Source organism: Dipodomys spectabilis, unplaced genomic scaffold (assembly GCF_019054845.1).
Source record: "Dipodomys spectabilis isolate Male_0828 unplaced genomic scaffold, ASM1905484v1 ptg000018l, whole genome shotgun sequence".
NCBI classification, from domain to species: domain Eukaryota; kingdom Metazoa; phylum Chordata; class Mammalia; order Rodentia; family Heteromyidae; genus Dipodomys; species Dipodomys spectabilis.
In genome coordinates this window covers 3,710,775-3,732,940 of record NW_024870695.1, presented here as the reverse complement: position 1 = coordinate 3,732,940, position 22,166 = coordinate 3,710,775, and the positions used below count along the sequence as shown (strand labels likewise).

Here is a 22,166-nt window from a genome sequence, read left to right as displayed (position 1 = left end):
GGGCCTGGGTGCTGTCCCTCAGCTCTTCATCTCAAGGCTAGCACACTACCACTTGAGCCACAGTGCCACTTCTGGCTTTTTCTGCTAATATGGTGCTCAGAAATCAAAGCCAGGGCCTCGTGCATGCAAGGCAAGCACTCTAGCACTGAACCACCTTCCCAGCCCATGCGCCTGTTTCTTTGTGAAGCATGCTTTGGGGGACATGAAGGCTCTTAGGGAACAGCAGGGTGTGCCTTTTCTGTGCTAATGAATTTGTCTGTTGTACACCCTAGACATATGGCAGCCAGAACTTGAAGCACGTGGGGGTCATCCTGCAGAAGGGCGTGCTCATCCTTCTCCTCTGCTGCTTCCCCTGCTGGGCGCTCTTTGTCAATACCCAGCACATCCTGCTGCTCTTCAGGCAGGACCCGTCTGTGTCCAAGTAAGTTGGGAGAAAGACTGGCCAGGCTCAGCCTTTAGGAGTTAACAAAGGCCAGTGACAAAGGCTGCTCACCAAGATGGGATTCAGGCTCTCTTTGGCTGAGCCCTCACAGGCCTTAATGTCTTCCACACCTGGCTCTCCTAAGATCTAGATTCTCCTCTCCAGGATGTCAGTTTTGAGTGGAATTATTTTTGCAAGTATCTTCCACATGGAACCAAAGTTTATGGTTTTTTCATAGCTTAATGATTCCAATACTCACTGATATTAAAATTATCAGGAAGGCTGGCACTGGTGGCTTATGCCTGTAATCCTAGCTACTTAGGAGGCTGAAATCTGAGGATTGTGATTTGAAGCTAAACCAGACAATCCATGAGACTTTTATCTTCAATAAAGTATACTCTCCCTTTCCCCTACCCAAAAGAAAGAAAGGAAGAAAGAAAGAGAGAGAGAGAGAAGGAAAGAAAGAAGGAAAGAAAGGAAGAAAGAAAGAAAGAAGCAAAGCCAGAAGTGGAGCTGTGGCTCAAGCAAATAAAGCTCAGAGACAGTGCTCATGTCTTGAGGCTTAAGTGTGCGCGTGCGTGCACACACACTACCAGGATGCTATAAATCCTGATTCATGTTTTTGGTCCCTACTCCCCAAGGCCTCTTCAAATTGATCCAGGGCAAAGCCTGGGTACCAGTTCCATTCAAAGCTTTTGATTCTAGTGAGTGGCCATTAAGACCTTTAAAATTTAGTCCTTGCCTCAAACCCAGGGCTCTGAGACCAGGGCCATCAGCAATATCTGAAGAGAGTTTTGGGTATCTCAGCTGATGGTTGCCGGGATGGAAACCAGGAAGGCTGCCAAACAGCCTGTCTTACACAGGATAGCTTCTCACACCAGAGAACCACCCAGCCATCGTGTGAGACTAAAATCCCTGTCCTAAACCCAAAGTCATGGAAGAAGCAAGAAAGGCAACTTGGCAAACTCTGTAAGGTTTCCCTCTTCCCCCAGCAGTTTATTTTGTTCTGCCTTTCTTTTCCATGGAGTGTAACCTCCATCATTGTTTTTCACTCTTATTTTTTTGTTGTCTAGGCTCACGCAGACCTATGTCATGATCTTCATTCCAGCACTTCCTGTGAGTTCTCAAGGGCTCAGGGTTCCATTCTTGGGGGCCCATGGGTAAGAAAGTACCCGTGCCATCATCAGGCCCCAGGTATATCAGATTAGTCAGTGACTCTCATGTAAGCATAATTTTAATTTTGGCATAATTATGCCCACATAATTAAAATCTTGCTCTTCATGAAAGAGTGGTTTTAATCATGCCCAATTGAAGTACATAGCCAGCATTATCTCTCAAAGAAACATGAGGGTGGGAAGATAAAATTCCAGGAGGCCACTATCTCGAATTCTTGTAGCTGGAGGGCCCTCTGAGTTCATTCAAGGAGAAGAATCTGGACTTTTTTTGTTGTTGGTTGTGGGGTCTGGGTGCTGTCCCTCAGCTCTTCAGCTCAAGGCTAGCACTCTACCACTTAAGCCACAGCGCCACTTCTGGCTTTTTCTGCTTATGTGGTGCTGAGGAATCGAACCCAGGGCCTCGTGCATGCAAGGCAAGCACTCTAGCACTGAGCCACCTTCTCAACCCTTAGATTTTTTTTAAGGGGTAAAGCTTACACATCTCAGAGCCTCTGAGGGACTCATTTTGCCCTTTAGACTTTGTGTGCCTGCTGAGTGTGGGCACACTGAATGTGTTAATGTTTGACATCCAGATGTGTGTGCTCAAAGGACAGTCAAAAACTAGGTTTATTCAATTGAGAAAAAGCTGAATTAGTTTGTGGGGGGCTGCCATAATACCATAGGCTGGGAGCTTAAACAATAGGAAGTGATTTCTTATTACATTGGCGACTAGAAGTCCGAGATCAAGGTGTGGACACAGCTAGTTTCCTCTGTAGCCTCTGTCCTTCACTTACAGATGTCATCTTGTTTGCTTCCAAGTCCCATAGCCCTGCCCCTGTGCCCAAAGCCCCAGGTAGCTCTTCTTACAAGGACACAGATTCTATTAAATAAAGGTCCCAACCTGACACCTTGATTTTAATTTAATCACCTCTGTAAAGGCCTGCAACCCCAGTCACATGCCTGAGTGAGTATTAGGGCTTCGATGTGTTATTTTGGGAGACGTCCTTCAACCTGTAACATAGCCATTTGCCCTAGTAATTGGCACTGTGCTCTTTACGTTATAAAACAATATTTGTATTTAATTCACTGAGTAACTTTTGCAGGGTTGGGGTGGAATCCAGGGCCTCACATGCTAGGCAAAAGCCCTACTACTGAGCTCCCTTACTCCCAAGCCCTGTTGCATAAAACCCGTTTAAATGCAATATTCTTTCATTGTCCCACCAAATAGGTTGATATACCCTGTGAGCTATCTCCTAACATACTCAGAAAAATTCTTGCTGCCCACCCAAAAGAACTACATCTCCATTGGCCCAATAGGGTGTGTTGTGGGGATATTGCTTGAACCATTTGTAGCCATAAAAAGAAATGCATGGCTCTTTGGAAGAGCAAAGGGGATCAGCCTTAACTATGGCATAAGCCAGCTTGTGGCTCCTAGCTCATTGACCAGGTATGTCCAGGTGACTACCCTAACACCCACTTCTTGTTCTCTTGTAGGCATCCTTCCTTTATACATTACAAGTTAAATACTTGCTCAACCAGGTAAAGCAAACTGTCCTCTTCCTATGGGAAGCTAATGGGGTTGGGAGTCCTGCAAACACTGAGGGATGAGGGAGACCAGGGTGGTGGGAACCTACCTTCCCCGATCCCCTGAATGATAGTTTTAGAGTTGGACACCTTGAACTTTAATGTGAAGATCTGGTTTGTTCAGGAAAATCAAGGAAAGATCACATAATTTTTGGCTCTGGAAAATTTGTATCCAGTTCCCACTTAGAAATATTGTCATTGGCCATGTTAGGATTATAGCCACTGTGGTCTTTGGCTCTGTTTTAAACCAACTCTTTGGGTTGAGCAGGGCAGATCCTTGTGCTCCCTGGAGAGAGCTGAGGGTCAGAATGGCCTGTCTAGCTCCTGAGAGCCAGCCTCTGTTCAGCTCTTTCTGCAGGTCCCTGCTTTCCCCAGTAGTGATGCAAAAATTCAAATTGTCATGGGGCCTCAAGTCAGTCAGGATTCTCCATGTGGGGCTAACAGCAATGGTCAGAGGCCTTGCGATGGTGGTTCCAAGTTGGTAGGTATGGCTTTAGGATGTAAGACTGTGGATTTCCTTCTAGAAAATTCCAGGTAAATAGAGGTGTGGGACTCACCCTACAGGCAGAAGGAATAGAGGAAGAGGGAAGGGAAGGAAGAGAATTTGCCACTTCTTGAATAATGTTAAGACATTAGTAACTAAACAAGGCTATTTTCATACTTTATTAACATCATATTTATAAGCTTCATCCAAGTGCTAGTGACTCACACCTGTAATCCTAGCTACTCAGAAGACTGAGAGCTGAGGATCAAGGTTCGAAACCAACCCAGGCAGACAAATCCAAGAGACTCTTGTCTCCAATTAACTAGCAAAAAGCAAGTCTGGGTTCTGGTGGCTCAATGCTTATAATCATAGTTACTTGGGAAGCTGAGATTTGAGGATCATGGTTCAAAGCAAGCCTGAGTAGGAAAGTCTGTGAGACTCTTATCCCCAGTTAACCACCAGAAAACTGGAAGTGGCACTGTGGCTCAAAGTGCTTTGAGCAAAAGAGCTCAGAGATAGCACCCAGGCCCAAATTCAAGGCCCACAATGACCACCACCACCACCAACAACAACAAAAAGGCTAGAAGTGGAGCTGTTATTCCAAGGACAAGAAGGGGGAAAGGCATGCCCAGAAAATGGGCCAGCAAGAGCCAGTCACAGGCCTGGGAAGCATGTGGTGGCATTAGAGTGGTTGACTCCAGGTCTGCTGGAGCAGAGTCTACATTCTCTGCTGGGTTTCAAAATTTGTAGGAACAAACTACTTGTTGGGGCTCAGATGAGGGAGATGAAATGGAGGTTGATGAGGGTCTTGGGAAATGAAAGCCCACTCTACCCCCTTCCCTGGGGAGCAGTAGAAAACAAAATGACAGTGGGAGAGGATCTATAGGACAAGATGGTGGGGCATATAGGAGAGGAGGGGGAGGCTCTTGAGCAAAAAGTTTCTGCCTGGATTGAGCCAGGAGTTGGTGGCTCACACCTGTAATCTTAGCTACTCAGGAGGCTGAGATCTGAGGATTGCGGTTCAAAGCCAGCCTGGGCAGAAAAGTCAGTGAGACTCTTATCTCCAGTAAACCACCGGAACATTGGAAGTGGTGCTGTGGCTCAGTGGTAGAGTGCTCGCCTTGAGCTGAAGAGCTGAGGGACCGCGCCCAGGCCTAGAGTTCAAGCCCCACGACTGATTTTTAAAAAAAGTTTCTGGGGGGCTGGGAAGGTGGCTCAGTGGTAGATCGCTTGCCTTGCATGCATGAGGCCCTGGGTTTGATTCCTCAGCACCACATAAGCAGAAAAGAAAAGCCGGAAGTGGGGCTGTGGCTCAAGTGGTAGAGCGCTAGCCTTGAGCTGAAGAGCTGAGGGACAGAGCTCATGCCCAGAGTTCAGGCCCCACGACCGGACCCAAAAAATAAAAAATAAAAAATAAGAAAAAGTTTCTGCCTTGAGGCCTTCCCTAAGAAGATAACCTGGATGGAGCATACTGAGAATGAATGGAAAGAGGTAACTAGTTGTCTGGAAAAAATTACTAACCTAGAAGAGGACATAGAGTAGAAAAGGAACAGAAAAAAAAAAAAGAAGCTGGGTAATGCTTAGACTTTCAGGTGTGGAGTGAGGGGAACTTGGAGGCCAAGATGACTCCCCTGGACTTTCTAGGACCCTCCTCATGTGTTACCTTTCCATCTGTGGGCATGTGGCTCCCCCACATGAATCTCTCTGGCTTCCAGATTTTTTTTTCCAGCCCTCTACGGGAAACTCATGAAATTTACATAGGTGATACCTCCTCCTCTTCTATTTAATTATTTATTTGTTTATTTATTTTTATTCATTCATTTTTTGATACAGGTCTGGGGCTTGAGCTCAGGGCCATAGCACTGCCCCTGAGCTGCTTTTTTTTTTTTTTTTTTCTGGTCATAGGGCTTGAACTCTGGGCCTGGGCGCTGTTCCTCAGCTCTTCAGCTCAAGGCTAGTGCTCTACCACTTGAGCTACAGCACCACTTCTGGCTTTTTCTGCTTTTGTGGTGCTGAGGAATCGAACCCAGGGCCTCATGCATGTAAGGCAAGCACTCTACCACTGAGCCACCTTCCCAGCCCCTCGCTGAGCTTTTTTGCCCAAGGCCAGTGCTGTACCATTTGAGCCACTGTTCTACTTCTGTCTTTTTGGTGGTTAATTGGAGATAAGAGTCTCAAGGACTTTCCTGCTCAGGCTAGTTTCGAACCACAATCCTCAGATCTGTCTCCTGAATAGCTAGGATTACAGGTGTGAGCCACTGGTGCCCAGCTGTGACTCCTCCTTGCCAGGCAAGCCTGCTGCACCTCACTTTCTTGGATCCTGTCTCAATTAGTGGCTTCCACCACTGCACCTCACCTGCCTCTCATAGGCCACACACCTGCCCTGTGATGTTATCTTCTCCTCTACCTCTGTTTGATCAGTTACTTAGTTTTGGAGGTCCTCTCTGCTCCTCTCCTTCCTCTATAACACCACTTAAATCATTTCTTGTTATTTGTGCTCTGTGTCATTTCAGTAGGAGCTTCTTGACCAGTTTCCCTACTGCCACTTTTTCTCTAGGTCTTTTTTTTTTTTTTTGGCCTGGTTGTAGGGCCTGAACTCTGGGCCCGGGTACTGTCCCTCAGCTCTTCAGCTCAAGGCTAGCACCACTTCTGGCTTTATCTGCTTATGTGGTACTGAGGAATGGAACCCATTGCCTCATACATGCAAGGCGAGCTCTCTCCCACTGAGCCACCTTCCCAGCCCCTCTATGTCTATCTTAAATCATGCTGCTGCTCTTATCATTTTCTTGGAATTAAAATCTGATCACAGATCTCCCCATCATACACACACACACACACACACACACACACACACACACACACACACTCACACACTGGAGAGATGAGAGGAGCTAGAGGAGGTTGGTCTTAGCAGACAAGGAATCATAAGAATTTATAGAAACACAGGGATCAGGTAGGATTTAGTGAAGCCTTGGTTTGTAGGCTCAGAGCAGAGCAGGGCTGTCAATGAAGCTCATGTCTAGACTGTGTTGTGCAACTAGGTCCCTTTTCACTTGGAAACTGCAAAGCTAAGATAGATGGAGAAACCATATCCAGGTCTGAATTAGAAGCTGCCCTTCAAACCGCACCCCCAGCCCCCATTCTAGTACTAGGGTCTCAGCTTATGCCCTTGCATTTTTTCTTGGCTTTTTTTTTTTTTTTTGCTCAAGGCTAGGGCTCTACCACTTGAGCCACAACTTCACTTCCAACTCTTTGACAGTTAACTGGAGATAAGATTCTCACAGACTTTTTTGGGGGATTGATGGTGGGAAGGCTCGGTTGGCTTTGAAACAATCCTCATATCTCAGCCTCTTGAGTAGCTTTTTGTTTTCATTTTTTAAGTGCTGGGAAGGGAACCTCAGCCTATGCATGCTGAGTGCTGTATCAGTGACCCACACCCTAGCCCTAAACTCCTTTTTGGTGTTACAGCGATTTTAATCATCTGGTCAAGAGTAGAGCTTTTTGTTTGTTTGTTTACTGATATAATTTGGAATAGCAAAAGTTCATATGGTCTATGATTTTTGAGAACAAAATTTCTCAGTAAGAAAGAAGCTGCCAAAGAGGTGTGCCGGGCACTGGTGGCTCTTGCCTGTAATCCTAGCAACTCTGGAGGCTGAGATCTGAAGATCATGGTTCAAAGCCAGCCTGGGCAGGAAAGTTCCTGAGACTCTTATCTATAATAAACCGCTAGAAAACCGGAAGTTGTGCTGTGGCTCAAGTGGTAGAGAGCTCGCCTTGAGCTGAAGAGTGCAAGGACAGCACCCAGGCCCAGAGTTCAAGTTCCACGACCGACAAAACCGACAAAAAAAAAAAAAGGGTGGGGAGGCTGGGAAGGTGGCTCAGTGGTAGAGCGCTTGCCTTGCATGCATGAGGCCCTGGGTTCCATTCCTCAGCACCATATAAGCAAAAAGAAAAAAGCTGGAAGTGGTGTTGTGGCTCAAGTGGTAGAGTGCTAGCCTTGAGCTGAAGAGCTGAGGGGCAGCACCCAGGCCCAGAGTTCAGGCCCCACGACTGGACCCCCCCCCCAAAAAAAAACCAAAAAAAATGGTGGGGGGATGTAACACGGGACAGCAGTAGAAACAGTGCCCCCTTCCAAAATAATTTGGTATCTATTACATGTTACTGAATGAACATAAATTTCATTCATCTTCTATATGGAAATTAGATTGTCAATTTGATTTGCTTCTTTCCCCTCCTCCCAAGTTGTGAGTATTGAACCCAGGACCTCTTGCTAGGCAAGTGCTGTATCACCAGAGCCACACCCACCCAGCCCAGCCCTTCGCTGTGTATTTTGTTTTTAAAATAGTGTCCTACCAACTTTGTTCAAGATTGGCCTCAAACCCTCAATCCTCCAGCCTCCATTCCCCAAATGTTGGCATGACAGGTGTGTACCACCATATATGGGATACCAGACAGGACGTTTCTCCTGCCGCTACGCTGCTTCTCAGTCAGCTATGATAGTCTCTACCATATTCCAGAAAGAAATTCTAGTTTCACAAGATCTTTGGTCAGTGTTCTGAATTTCAACTTTCATGACAAGGAGGACTGTATCTTCATCCCATGTTGAAAATACCTTCTGTACACCTGTTAACCTTGCCCGTCCTTGCATGCTTGGAGAGAAGCTATTTTTTTTTTTTTCCTCCCTGCTGCCTTCTCACCTCCTGTGGCGGAGCTCCTGGCTTCACATATGAAAGAGAGAAGAGGAAGGGATGGGAGACAGGGAAGGCAAGAGCCAAAGGGGCGCTGTACCCTGTTAACCTGTCCTACTGTGCAGCACGGTGAGTTTGGCCTGGACCCTCAGTGTCTCCTTATTCCAGGGAATCGTTCTGCCCCAGATCGTGACTGGATTTGCAGCCAACCTTGTCAATGCCCTGGCCAACTATCTGTTCCTTTATCAGCTGAATCTGGGGGTGATGTGAGTCCATCCAGCCTCCTCTTGGGACAGGGAAGAGGGAGGACTTGTGTGTGGTGTTTCCAATCTGGCCCATATGTGGTCTCCTCACACTGAGTGCTATCGGGGGTGGAGGATGCTGTCCTGGGAAAAGACAACTTCAAGGCCTCAGGAAGAGGGCAAAGCAAGATACACATGGCCCCTCCTTACTGAAAGAACATTAGTACACATTCAATTGGCTACTGTTCTTTCCCAGGGGTTCTGCACTGGCCAATACAATCGCTCAGTTTACTCTGGCTCTCCTCCTCTTTCTCTACATCCTCGGGAGAAAACTACATCAAGCTACTTGGGGAGGTAAATGCTGCTTTTTTTGTGTATATGTGACAGTACTGGGGCTTGAACTCCCTTGGCTTTTTTGCTCAAGGCTAACACTCTATCACTTGAGCCACACCTCTATGTCTAGCTTTTTGCTGGTTCATTGACAATAAGAGTCTCACAGACTTTTCTACCTGGGCTGGTGTTGAACCTAGATCTTCAGATCTCAGTCTCCTAGAGAGCTAGGATTATAGGCATGACCTGTCATCAGTGTCTGGCTTAAGGTTGTCTTTTGTCTTACAGCTTGGCCATAGCTTTTTGCCTGGGGCTGAGATCCAGCCTGAAGGCCAGATCTGATGAAAACCTGTGTGTTGCCCCTGCAGGGTGGTCCATTGAGTGCCTGCAGGACTGGGCCTCCTTCCTGCACCTGGCCATCCCCAGCATGTTGATGCTCTGTATTGAGTGGTGGGCCTATGAGATCGGCAGCTTCCTGAGTGGTACGTATGCTGAGAGGCAGGCACAGCTCCTGGGCACTGGGGGCTCTGTCTAGAGCCAGGTGTCAGCTGTCTGTCTTTGCAGGGATTCTGGGCATGGTAGAGCTGGGAGCCCAGTCCATTGTGTATGAACTGGCTGTCATCATGTACATGGTAAGTGTCCCAGAGCTGCCCTGGGGCCGTGGGAGATGGTCCCCACAAGTAAGCACTGACATTGGTAACATGTAGCAGTGATAAATGAAATGATTGATGGAGCCGGCGCTGGTGGTTCACACTTGTATCCTAGCTACTCAGGAGGCTGAGATCTGAGATTCAAAGCCAGCCCAGACAGGAAAATCCATGAGACTCTTTTTTTTTTTTTTTTTGGTCCGGTTGTGGGGCCTGAACTCTGGGCCTGGGTGCTGTCCCTCAGCTCTTCAGCTCAAGGCTAGCGCTCTACCACTTGAGCCACAGCGCCACTTCTGGCTTTTTTCTTATGTGGTGCTGAGGAATTGAACCCAGGTCCTCAGGCATGCAAGGCAAGCGCTCTACTACTGAGCCACCTTCCCAGCCCGCCATGAGGCTCTTATCTCCAATAAAACCACTAGAAAACCAGAAGTGGCACTGTGGCTCAAGTGGTAGAATGCTCACCTTGAGCTGAAGAGCTGAGGGACAGTGCCCAAGCCCAGACTTCAAGCCCCACGACCAACCAAAAAAAAAAAAAGAAAGAAAGAAAGAAAGAAAGAAATTATTGATGGAAATGAAATGCCATCCTGGATATCCTGGGAAGGTGGCTCAGTGGTAGAGCGCTTGCCTTGCATGCCTGAGGCCCTGGGTTCAATTCCCTAGCACCACATAAGCAAAAAGCCGGAAGTGGCGCTGTGGCTCAAGTGGTAGAGCACTAGCCTTGAGCTCAAGAGCTGAGGTACAGCGCCCAGGCCCAGAGTTCAGGCCTGGACCCCCAAAAAAAAAAACAACAAAAAGAAAAAAAAAAGGTTCTCACAGTGAGGAGTGTCATTAACCCCAGGTCCCACATTAGCCTCCTAATTAGGCCAAACGATGTTGCAAAGCAACATTTTGCCAGTGAGGTGTGAGGCCTGATATTGCCTCTCAGTGCCATGCCAGCACTGGGCAGTTTGTTGCAGGTTTTCCTTTTCATTTTAGATCCCTATTGGCATCAGCGTAGCTGCCAGCGTCCGGGTAGGAAATGCACTGGGTGCCGGAAACATAGAGCAAGCGAAGAAGTCCTCAGTGCTTGCTCTGCTGGTCACAGGTACGTAGACCTATTTAGCTGAGGCTCTCAGTGCATGTTGTCCAGCTCTCCTTGTTCACAGTTTTCCTTTCTCCTGTTCTTTTTCCTCCTCCAGTGCTTTTTGCTGTAGCCTTTTGTGTCCTGATGTTAAGCTGTAAGGACTTTGTGGGCTACATTTTCACTACTGACCGGTGAGTGTTGGGGTTTTCTTGAAATGGAAAATCTGTGATCAAGAGATGGATAGGTTGCTGTCTTGCTATCATGGCTAGAGGTAGGGGTGCTGCATCTGGAGAGGTGTTTGGGTAATTTGCAAGATCAGAAACTCCACTGATTTTCCTTGGGAAGAACTTAATTGATCAGATATAGAAACTAGTTTATAATCTAGAATGCCAATTTAATGAGTATTGGTAGTGAACATATTCTTCTGATGGTCAGAATACTCATGTATTTTATTTTATTTTACTTTTTATTGTCAGTCCTGAGTCTTGAACTCAGGGCCTGGATGCTGTCCCAAAGACTTTTGTGCTCAAGGTTAGCACTCTACCACTTGAGCCACAGCACCTCTTCAGGCTTTTTTGTGTAGTTTAGTGGAGTTAAGAGTCTCACAGGGACTTTTCTGCCCGGGCTGGCTTTGAACCACAATCTTCAGATCTCAGCCTCCAGAGTAGTATTACAGGAATTAGCCACTAGCACCTGGCCCATGGATTTTTAAAAATAATTTTTGGTACTGTGGAGTACATTTTCAGACAGATTGGATATTCTAAATCCAAAATCAGAAATACTCTAAAATCTGAAACTTTTTGATTGCTAACATGATGTTATATAGCTTTGTGTGCTAGAGCGGTCAAAAATGCAGATATACTGAAAATATTGTGCAAAATTACCTTCAGGGTATGTATATAAATTGTGTATCTCATATAAATTAATTTTGTGCTTAGATCAGAGTCCTCTCTCCAAGATATCTCATAATGTATTTGGAGTTATTCAAAAATCCAGAAATAATCTGAAATCTGAAGCAGTTTTGGCTCCAAATAATTTGCATCAGGAATATTCAACTTGTATTTTGGTCCTGATGAGAAGAATCATCTTGGTATCTGCCAAACTGCCTGATTTTATTTGTCAAATCAAATTGAAATCTTACCAATGGCTGACATTGGTGGCTTATATCTGTTATCCTGGCTAGTCAGAAGGCTGAGATCTAAGGACAGAGGCTAGAAGCTAGCCTGGGCAGAAAAGTCCACCGAAAAGCTAGAAGTGGAGATATACCTCAAGTGGTAGAGCACCAGCCTTGAAAGAAAAAGCCAAGTAAAAGTACAGTACAAAACAACCAAACAAATAAATCGCAGACCACTGGTTAAAAAACTCCAAATAGGGCTGTTGTATAGCTTGGTGGTAGAATGTGTGCTTAGGATGCTTGGTGGTAGAATGTGTGCTTAGGATGCATGAAGCCCTAGATTCAATCCCCAACAGCAACAAATAAATAAAAATAGCAACATAGTAATAGACTTAATTGAGCAGTATATTGGAAATGATACGTTTTGGCAGAATATAAAAGAGTATGTAATACATTACATAGGAAAAGAGAGTTGTGAACACCATGAGGCCCTGAGTTCAAAACCCAGTACCATAAAAAAGAAAAGAAAGAAAAAGAGGAAGAATCTAAGTGTCTAGCATTAGGGAATAGGACACATTTCAGATCATAAAGGCTATGGCTAACTCTCCACACTGTTCCCATGATCTTTATAGCTTTGCCAGCTTACCTAGTTCTGTGGTGAGCAGGTTTTAATTTTTGGTGATGCTGGAGATGGAACCCAGGGCCTCACACTTGCTAGGCAAGTACTTTACCATCAAGCCACACCCCCAATCCTCTATATTAGAGCACCTTAACTTTCTCTGCAATGTTTCATTCAGACACTCAGAGGCATGTTAAGACTTGATCTGAGGAGCCACCTTAGAAGAAAGATGGCAATACAAGCTGAACTTTAGTTTGAGAGGACAGAAGCATATCACATCATTTAATTAATCTATATGAACTGTATTTTTATAAAGTAATGAAAACAACATGTAATCGCTTTCGTGTTTTGACTAAGGCACCGTAGAAGTACCCCACTTCCCCTCAGGCCCATGGCTGGTGTGTATGCGCCAAGCCAGCTGGACCAAGAATCTTGCTGAACTGCAACAGAAAAGGGGTCGCCTCACCTGGGAATCATGTTCTTCTCTTTTTGCATACATGTTTCCCACTCATCACTATGTGCTTTACTTTCCTGACAGAGACATCGTGGCTCTGGTGGCTCAGGTGGTCCCCATATATGCAGTGTCCCACCTCTTTGAAGGTCTTGCTGTGAGTATAAGCTCCTTGGTGGCCTGCTACCTATTTCTTCTTAAGAGAATAAACTTCAGGTCCCCTTAGAAGAGGGACTTGAATGGGAACTCCTATTGAGTATTATTGTCCTGGTGACTTCTACAGAGTATATGTCACCAGCCTGTGATGTCACGGAGTGATAAAATGTTTGGTCCAGGCTCAGAAGGGGGTTCTTTAGAAGTCCAGCGATGCTCACATGAATGGATGTTTCCTGTCTCTTGCCTACAGTGTACGAGTGGTGGCATTCTGAGGGGCACTGGAAACCAGAAGGTTGGAGCCATCGTTAATGCCATAGGGTATTATGTGATTGGCCTCCCTATCGGGATTGCGCTGATGTTTGCCACCAAGCTTGGAGTGCTCGGTAAGACTCAACTGTGAGCCAGCAGAACCCAGGGAATGACTGGCAGAGGCACATTGAAACTTCACTCTGGAATCCTGCAGACAGACAGACACAGACAGATGGCAGTAGGCACAAAGGTGCTCTGGCCAGGGCCCCACGGCTACACGGCCACGACCCCTGACCCCTGACCCCAAGGGGGGAATCTTCCACTTCCCCACACTTGAAGAAACCAAATGCCTTTCTCCTCTTTTTCCTGTCCTCAGTCACCCAGATGTCACTTCTTCAAAGGACATGACAGCAAGGGCGGCTGAGGCATTCAGTGATGTCCCTTTTGTAGAGCCTGCCCTGTTTCCTTAGTGACAGCCCCTGGAACAGTGACACTCTCAGAGGGATGAGGTCAACTGCCATTGGCCATTCTGGAAGATGTGAGGAAACCACATGGTAGCTGGACATAGAGTGTCCAGGAGTGGTGACTTATGAGTTTAGCATGCCAGGATTCAGGGAGGGCCAGGCTGACAAGTGATGTCCTCTTTATTCTGGCCCTTCTGCAGTCCCTGCCTCCCACTTGCAAATAATCTTAATCTGAGTGTCTTGTGGATCTCACCCCACATGGGGCCAGAGTGGGATGAAGATGGGGCAGGGCGAGTTTTCACCTTAAATTTGCAGAGATGAACTGAATTTCCAGGATCTTAAAATACCAGAGTTATTCTTGTTCTTTTTTTCTATAATGTTTATTTTTAAATATAATTTTATTGTTATTATTAAGGTGTTGTACAGACAGGTTACCATTTTGTAAGTCAGGTAACAAGTACAATTCTCTTTTTTTTTTTTGTCGGTCATGGGCCTGAACTCTGGGTCTGGGTGCTGTCCCTCAGCTCTTCAGCTCAAGGCTAGAGCTCTACGACTTGAGCCACAGCATCACTTCCAGCCTTTTCTGCTTATGTAGTGCTGAAGAATCGAACCCAGGGCCTCATGCATGCAAGGCAAGCGCTCTACCACTGAGCCGCATTCCCAACCCACAAGTACAATTCTTTTTTTTTTTTTTCTGGGTCCGGTCATGGGGCCTGGACGCTGTCCCTCAGTTCTTCAGCTCAAGGCTAGCACTCTACCACTTGAACCACAGTGCCACTTCCAGCTTTTTTCTTTTTGCTTATGTGGTGCTGAAGAATCGAACCCAGGGCCTCAGGCATGCAAGGCAAGTGCTCTACCACTGAACTACCTTCCCAGCCCCCACAAGTACAATTCTTATGGAACAATGTTACTCCTTTCATTTTCCTCCAGTTTCCCTTTCCTGTCCCTTCACATCAGTTGATAGTTCGTTTTCCATACAGTGTATGCTGAATTTTTAAAATAGGGAAATAGTTGGGCACCAGTGGCTTATACCTTTAATCTAGCTATCAGGAGGCTGAGACTTGAGGGTCAAGGTTCAAAGCCAGCCCAGACAGGAAAGTCTGTGAGATGCTTTTTTTTCAGTGCCAGTCCTGGGGCTTGAACTTACGGTCTGGGCACTGTCCCTGTGGTTCTTATCACTAAGCCACAGAGCCACTTCCAGCCTTTTCTGTTTATGTGGTACTGAGGAATCAAACCCAGGGCTTCATACATGCTAGGCAAGCGCTCTACCACTAAGCCACATTCCCAACCCCCTGTAAGATTCTTATCTCCACAAAATTACCAAAAAAGTGCTGGACTTGAGCCAAAGAAGCTTTGTGACAGCCCCAAGGACCTGAGTTCAAGCTCTAAGACCTGCACACAAAAAAAGGGGGTGGGAAACAATGACTGCTCAGCTTTGATTTCTAAAATAATAATGGAGAATACATTGGCAGTGAGTAAATGATTATATTAAAAGCTAAACATTATCTTTGGGGTGAAGTAATGACTTACAGAGGTGTTGAGGAGTCATCTGATCTCTACGGAGAACATCCAGTCCAATGAGTTCCATTGGCTTACAGCTTTTTCTCCAGTTCAATAATATTTGAATAAAAAATACAGTGTTCAAAGAATGGACTGGAGGTCTTTGGAAAATGATGCAGAAAATTATTAGGTTGCACTTCTGGTATTATTCACGTTTTAGATTTGCCAATGACATAGACAATGGAAATATTACAGGATTTTGGGGAGTAATATATTTTATTTTACACAATTTATCCAAAATATTATCATTATAATATTCAATGAATATAAAATACCAAGGGCATACTTTACAACCTTTTTTTTTTCTTTTTCTTTTTTTGCCAGTCCTGGGGCTTGGACTCTGAGCATGGGCACTGTCCCTGAGCTTCTTTTTGCTCAAGGCTAGCACTCTACCACTTGAGCCACAGTGCCCCTTTTGACTTTTTCTGTGTATGTGGTACTGAGGAATTGAACCCAGGGCTTCATGCATGTAAAGCACGCACTCTACCATGAATCCATATTCCCAGCCCTGTCTCTAAGCGTTTTTGCTCAACCCTAACATTCTACCACTTGAGACACAACTCCACTTCTGGCTTACAGTGTCTTTCATATCTTTTTTGTTAATATTATTTTTAACTGGCAAATCAGCATTTTGCACATTTATGGGACAAAACATGATTTTTTTTGGGGGGGTGGTCTGGTCGTGGGGCCTGAACTCTGGGTCTGGGCGCTGTCCCTCAGCTCTTCCGCTCAAGGCTAGCGCTCTACCACTTGATCCACTTCCGGCTTTTTTCTTTTTGCTTATGTGGTACTGAGGAATCGAGCCCAGGGCCTCAGGCATGCAAGGCAAGCGCTGTACCACTGAGCCACCTTCCCAGCCCAAGGGACAAAACATGATTTTTGAGATAAGTTTTCACTAGGTAGCCCAGGCTGGCCTCAACCTTTCAAGCATCCTGCCTCACTTTTCAAGAGCTAGAATTACGGTATACACTACCATGCTTGGCTGAGGTGATGTTTTGATATATGTGTACAATGTTGAGTAATTAGATTTAGATAGTTAACATATCCTTCATCTTATTTGCATTATTTTTATGGTTAGGAATTTGAAATTCGTTCCTAATTTGAAACACACTCCATTATTGACAACAGTCACCCTATTACATAGTAAACCCTTACATGAATTTGGACAGCAGCTGAAATAAATCAAAGCAAAAGAGGAAAGCAAAGACTGTGCATTTCTAGGCTGCTACACAAGGGAATTGGGACGCCATTGACCTGTGTTTAGGCAGAGACCAGAAGGCAGCCCAAAGAGTAGGAGAGCTATATGACCAGAACAGACAGCTTACGTATGTGCCAACTAGAGGTGGCTGAATAACAAAGAGCTTCCATAAGATGGGTTAAAGGTACATACTTTGATTGGTCATAAATTGCAGTGGTGACTAAAATTAGGGAGACTGTCAGTTATTAACCAAATCTGAGCTAATTGTAACTGAGAAGTTATTGTTTAGCTTCATAGGTTGTTGCTAGAGATGGCAGTCCAGCTTTGTGCAAATCTGATTTCTAGCAGACTGGAACCCTGGGCTATTTGTTGCAGTGGTTGTAGGTCAGAGCTTGGTTTGTTTGTTTGTTGCAGGTCCTGGGGCTTGAACTCTCAGCCTGGGTGCTGTCTCTGAGCCTCTTTGTGCTCAAAGCTAGCACTCTACAACTTAAGCCACAGTACCACTTTCCACCTTTTCTGATTAGTTTATTGGAGATTGGAGATAAGAGTCTCACAGACTTGGGTTGGGAAGGTAGCTCAGTGGTAGAATGCTTGCCTTGCATGCATGAAGCCCTGCGTTCGATTCCTCAGCACCACATAAGCAGAAAAAGCTGGAAGTGGCGCTGTGGCTCAAGTGGTAGAGCGCTAGCCTTGAACTGAAGAGCTGAGGGACAGTGCCCACACCCAGAGTTCAGGCTCTATGACTGGCAAAAAAAAGAAAAGTCTCATGGACTTTTCCTTCCACTGGCTGGCTTCGAACCACAATCCTCAGATCTTAACCTATTAAGTAGATAGGATTACAGGTGTGCGCCACTGGTGCCCAGCCAGAGTTCTAGTTTTACATATGATCTGGCCATTGTCTATTTGTTTATACAGTCTCTCTCACACCTCTGCTGAGCTTGGATTCTCCCATTAGTTTACTGTTGACAACACCTCTCTTCATCCAATCTCCCTCAGGGCCTTGTGTAGGCTTGTATTGGGTAGAATCTACAGGGTGCTTTGAGATTTACAGGCTTTTCCCACCATCCATTCCCCCTCCAAAACTATCTAGATCCTCAACCCTATCCCAGAAGCTTCCAGCAGTCTGTGCTTAAAGAAAGTTAGTCCTTGCTGGGTTCCTATCTGGCTCACATCTGTAATCCTAGCTACTCGGTGGCTGAGACCAGTTTGAGTCCAGCCCAAGCAGAAAAGTCTCGAGACTCCATCTTCAATTAGCCAGCAAAATGCTGGTCTGGCAGTATGGCTCAAGTGAGAGAGGTAAGCAAACTGTGCAAGCATGAGGCCTTGAGATTGAACTCAAGTAATGGCAAAAAAAAAAAAAAAAAAGGGCAGTTTAGCACAGTCAGCTCAGTTTACACGTATAATCCTAGCTACTCAGGAGGCTGTGATCTTGGAGGATTGAGCTTCAAATCTAGTGGGGGAGAAAAGTCTGAGAGATTTCATTTCTCCAAATAACCAGAAATATGCTGGAGTGGAGATGTGTCTCAAACAGTAGAGTACCAGCCATGAACAAGAAAGCTAAGTATCAGAGAAAGTATGAAACCCTGAGTTCAAACCCCAGTACCAACAAACACACATACATGCGCACATGCGTACATACACACATGCTATTATTGGCCATGATGATTTTTTTTCTTAAAAATAAAAAGATAGGGGGTCGTGGGTCACCCTTATACTTCCAGCACTTGGAAGGCAGCCAAACAAACTAATAAACATCATTTCTTTTGTTTTTTTTTTTTTATTTTTTTTTTTTTTTTTATTTTTTTTTTTTTTATTGTAAAGCTACTATACAGAGGGTCACAGTTACATGAGTGAGGTTATGAGTACACTTCCTCTTGAACATTGTTACCCCCTCCATTGTTTTCCCCCTACCATCCCCTCCCTCCCTCCCTTCCCCGAGGTTCTTTTTTTTTTTTTTTGATTGTGATTAAATGATTACATAATTTCAAAGTCACAAGTTCATTCTAACTTCCCTGGAGCAAATTGTCTACCACAGTCTGTAATATATAACAGTGTTCACATGTTATATACCATATTTGTGATCAGCAGCATGAGGATATTTAGTAGTGGTTCAACCAGATGAGCGGGAGTTCTTTGTTTCTTAAGTCCTGTTAGTTTTGTCGTATCACTAACCTTTTGGATTTAGCATCCACTTATGAGGGAGACCATGTACCGTTTGTCTCTTCGTTCTTGGCTTACCTCGCTCAACATGATTCCTTCTAGCTCCATCCATTTCCCTGCAAATGCCATTATTTTGTCATTTCTAATGGCTGCATAATATTCCATTGTGTATAGATACCACAATTTTTGGATCCATTCATCTGTGGTGGGGCACCTAGGTTGTTTCCATATCCTAGCTATTGCGAACAGTGCTGCAATAAACATGGAGGTGCACGTGTCCTTGTATATTGGTTCCTGTTGTTCAGGGTAGATGCCTAGAAGTGGTATGACTGGGTCGTAAGGGAGGTCAATCTTTAGCTTTCTAAGGACCCTCCAGACTGCTTTCCAAAGTGGTTGTATAAGTGTACATTCCCACCAGCAGTGTAATAGGGTTCCTCTTTCTCCACATCCCCTCCAGCATTTGTCGTTGGCTGATTTGTGGATGTGGGACATTCTGACTGGGGTAAGGTGGTATCTCAGGGTTGTCTTTATTTGCATTTCCTTCACCACCAGGGATGATGAACATTTCCTCATGTGTTTCTTTGCCATTTTTATTTCTTCATTTGAGAAGTCCCTCTTTAGTTCCCTTGCCCATTTAGTAATTGGTTTGTTAGGTTTGGGAGGGATTAGTTTCTTGAGTTCCCTGTATATACATGATGTTAACCCCTTGTCTGATATATTGCTGGTAAATATTTTTTCCCAATTAGTTGGTTGTCTTTCTAGCTTAGTTGCGATAGATTTAGCTGTGCAGAAGCTTTTTATTTTAAGGTAGTCCCATTTGTCGAGTCTCTCTCCAACTTGTTGTGACCCTGGGACTCTGTTCAGGAAGTTCCTTCCTGTGCCTATTAGTTCAAGTGTCTCTCCTACTCTGTCCTGCAGTAGTTTCAGAGATTCAGGTTTAATGTTAAGGTCTTTAATCCATTTTGAGTTGATGTTGGTGCATGGTGATAGGCTGGGGTCCACTTTTAGTTTTCTGCATGTGGCTGCCCAGTTTTCCCAGCACCAGCGGTTGAAGAGGCTGTGTTTCTTCCATTGTATGTCTTTGGCTCCTTTGTCGAATATCAGCTGGCTGTAGGCCTGTGGATTTATATCTGGATCTTCTATTCTGTTCCATTGGTCTTCGGGTCTGTTTTTGTGCCAGTACCATGCTGTCTTTGTGATTATAGCTCTGTAGTAGAGTTTGAAGTTCGGCATGGATAGCCCTCCCATATTGTCTTTATCCCCTAGAATTGTTTTGGCTATTCTAGGTCTTTTGTTGTTCCATATAAATTTTTGGACTGTTTTCTGTATTTCAGTGATGTACGTCATTGGGATTTTAATAGGAATTGCATTGAATTTGTATATTAATTTTGGAAGTATCACCATCTTTACTATATTAAGTCGGCCTATCCAGGAGCATGGGAGGTCTTTCCATTTCCTAGTGTCTTCTGCAATTTCTTTCTTTAACTTTTTATAGTTCTCATTAAATAGTTCTTTTACATCTTTGGTTAGGTTAATTCCTAAATATTTTATTTTTTGGGAGGTTATTGTGAATGGGGTTGCTCCCTTTATTTCCCTCTCTTCCTGTGCGTTATCAGTGTATAGGAAGGCAACTGATTTTTGTGGGTTTATTTTGTATCCTGCTATTTTGCCGAAGTGACTTATGATTTCTAAAAGTTTGGGGATGGAGTTTTTGGGATCGTGGAGGTATAGTATCATGTCGTCTGCAAAAAGGGATAGTTTCACTTCTTCTTTCCCTATGCGGATCCCTTTAATGTCTTTTTCTTGCCTTATTGCCCTGGCTAAGGGTTCTAGGACTATGTTGAAGAGGAGTGGAGACAGTGGACATCCTTGCCTTGTTCCTGTTTTTAGGAGGATTGGTTGTAGCTTTTCCCCATTAAGTATAATATTGGCTATTGGTCTGTCATAAATGGCTTTTATTGTTTTTAGAAATGTTCCTTCTATTCCTATTTTCTCCAGAGCTTTTAGCATGAATGAATGTTGAATTTTATCAAAGGCCTTTTCTGCATCTGTGGCGATAATCATGTGATTCTTGACCTTGGCTCTGTTGATATGCTGGATTACATTTATTGACTTACGTATGTTAAACCATCCCTGTGTCTCTGGGATGAAGCCTACCTGATCATAGTGTATTATTTTTTTTATGTGTTTCTGGATTCTGTTAGCTAGAATCTTGTTAAGGATCTTTGCATCTGTGTTCATCAAGGAGATTGGCCTGTAATTCTCCTTTTTGGTTGGGTCTTTGCCTGGTTTGGGGATGAGTGTGATATTGGCTTCGTAGAATGAGTTTGGGATAGCTCCCTCCTTCTCTGTTTCTCTGAAGAGCTTGAGGAGTATGGGTATTAGTTCTTCTTTAAAGGTCTTATAGAATTCTGCTGTGAATCCATCTGGTCCTGGGCTTTTTTTTGTTGGAAGACTTTTGATAGCTTCCTGTATCTCATTATAGGATATTGGCTTATTTAATTGGTTAACTTCTTCTTTGCTCAGTTTGGGTAACTTGTATTTCTCTAAAAATGCATCCATTTCCGCCAGATTTTCTTCCTTTAGAGAGTATAGCTTTTGAAAGTAGTCTGTTAGAATTGTTTGGATATCTTGGGTACGTGTTGTGATGTTTCCCGTGGCATCCCTAATCCTATTAATATGGGTTTCCTCTCTTCTTTTTTTAATTAATCTTGCCAACGGGCCATCAATTTTGTTTATTTTTTCAAAGAACCAGCTTTTTGTTTGGTTTATTTTGGTTATGGTTTTCTGATTTTCTAATTGGTTAATCTCTGCTCTCAATTTGGTTATCTGGCTTCGTCTAGTAGCTTTAGGTCCCATTTTTTCTTGTTTTTCTAGCTGTTTTAGTTGCAACATGAGATTATTTACTTGGTCTGTCTCCATTCTCTTGATGTGGGCACTGAGGGCAATAAATTTGCCCCTCAGGACTGCTTTTGCTGTGTCCCACAAGTTTCTTTGTGAGGTGTTTTCATTTTCATTGGGTTCTAGGAAATGCTTTATTTCTTCTCTGATCTCTTCTGTTACCCAGGCCTTGTTAAGGAGTGTGCTGTTCAATTTCCATGTATTAGAGAAATTTCTGCGGTATGCTTTGTTATTGAGAGCTAGCTTGATTCCACTGTGGTCAGATAGGATACAGGGGATTATGTCGATCCCTTTGTATTTGCTTAAGTTCCTTGCATGAACTATGATATGGTCTATTTTGGAGAAAGTTCCATGAGCTGCTGAGAAGAATGTGTACTGTGTTGTTTTAGGGTGAAATACTCGGTAGATGTCAGTTAATTCCGCTTGAAGTATGGCCTCACTTAATTCGGTAGCTTCTTTGCCAATCCTCTGGTTGGTAGACCTGTCCTTTGGTGAGAGTGGCGTGTTAAAGTCTCCTAGTATTATCGTATTGGGATCTATTTTATTCTGTAAGTTTGAGAGCATTTGTTTAACATATCTGGGTGCACCGATATTTGGGGCATATAAGTTGATGATGGTTATATCCTCCTCTTGGATTGTTCCCTTTATTAATATGTAATGTCCGTCCTTGTCTTTCTGTAC

The 22,166-nt window shown here is 44.4% G+C and overlaps 1 protein-coding gene across 4 annotated transcripts in view; it reads left to right on the top strand.

The window, feature by feature from the left end:
• Slc47a1 (solute carrier family 47 member 1) overlaps positions 1-22,166 on the top strand; it is a 54,529-nt gene that overhangs the window by 11,054 nt on the left and 21,309 nt on the right. For all 4 annotated transcript variants that reach the window (XR_006146735.1, XM_042673841.1, XM_042673842.1 and 1 more), the window contains exons 4-14: positions 273-421; positions 1,495-1,537; positions 3,070-3,114; positions 8,500-8,597; positions 8,830-8,927; positions 9,272-9,385; positions 9,468-9,535; positions 10,526-10,634; positions 10,729-10,804; positions 12,885-12,954; positions 13,204-13,336. Coding sequence is in view for 3 of the 4 variants with exons in the window: in XM_042673841.1 (XP_042529775.1) it covers positions 273-421; positions 1,495-1,537; positions 3,070-3,114; positions 8,500-8,597; positions 8,830-8,927; positions 9,272-9,385; positions 9,468-9,535; positions 10,526-10,634; positions 10,729-10,804; positions 12,885-12,954; positions 13,204-13,336 (1,003 nt within the window). In the remaining variant the exon portion in view is untranslated. The remainder of the gene's footprint in view (positions 1-272; positions 422-1,494; positions 1,538-3,069; positions 3,115-8,499; positions 8,598-8,829; positions 8,928-9,271; positions 9,386-9,467; positions 9,536-10,525; positions 10,635-10,728; positions 10,805-12,884; positions 12,955-13,203; positions 13,337-22,166) is intronic.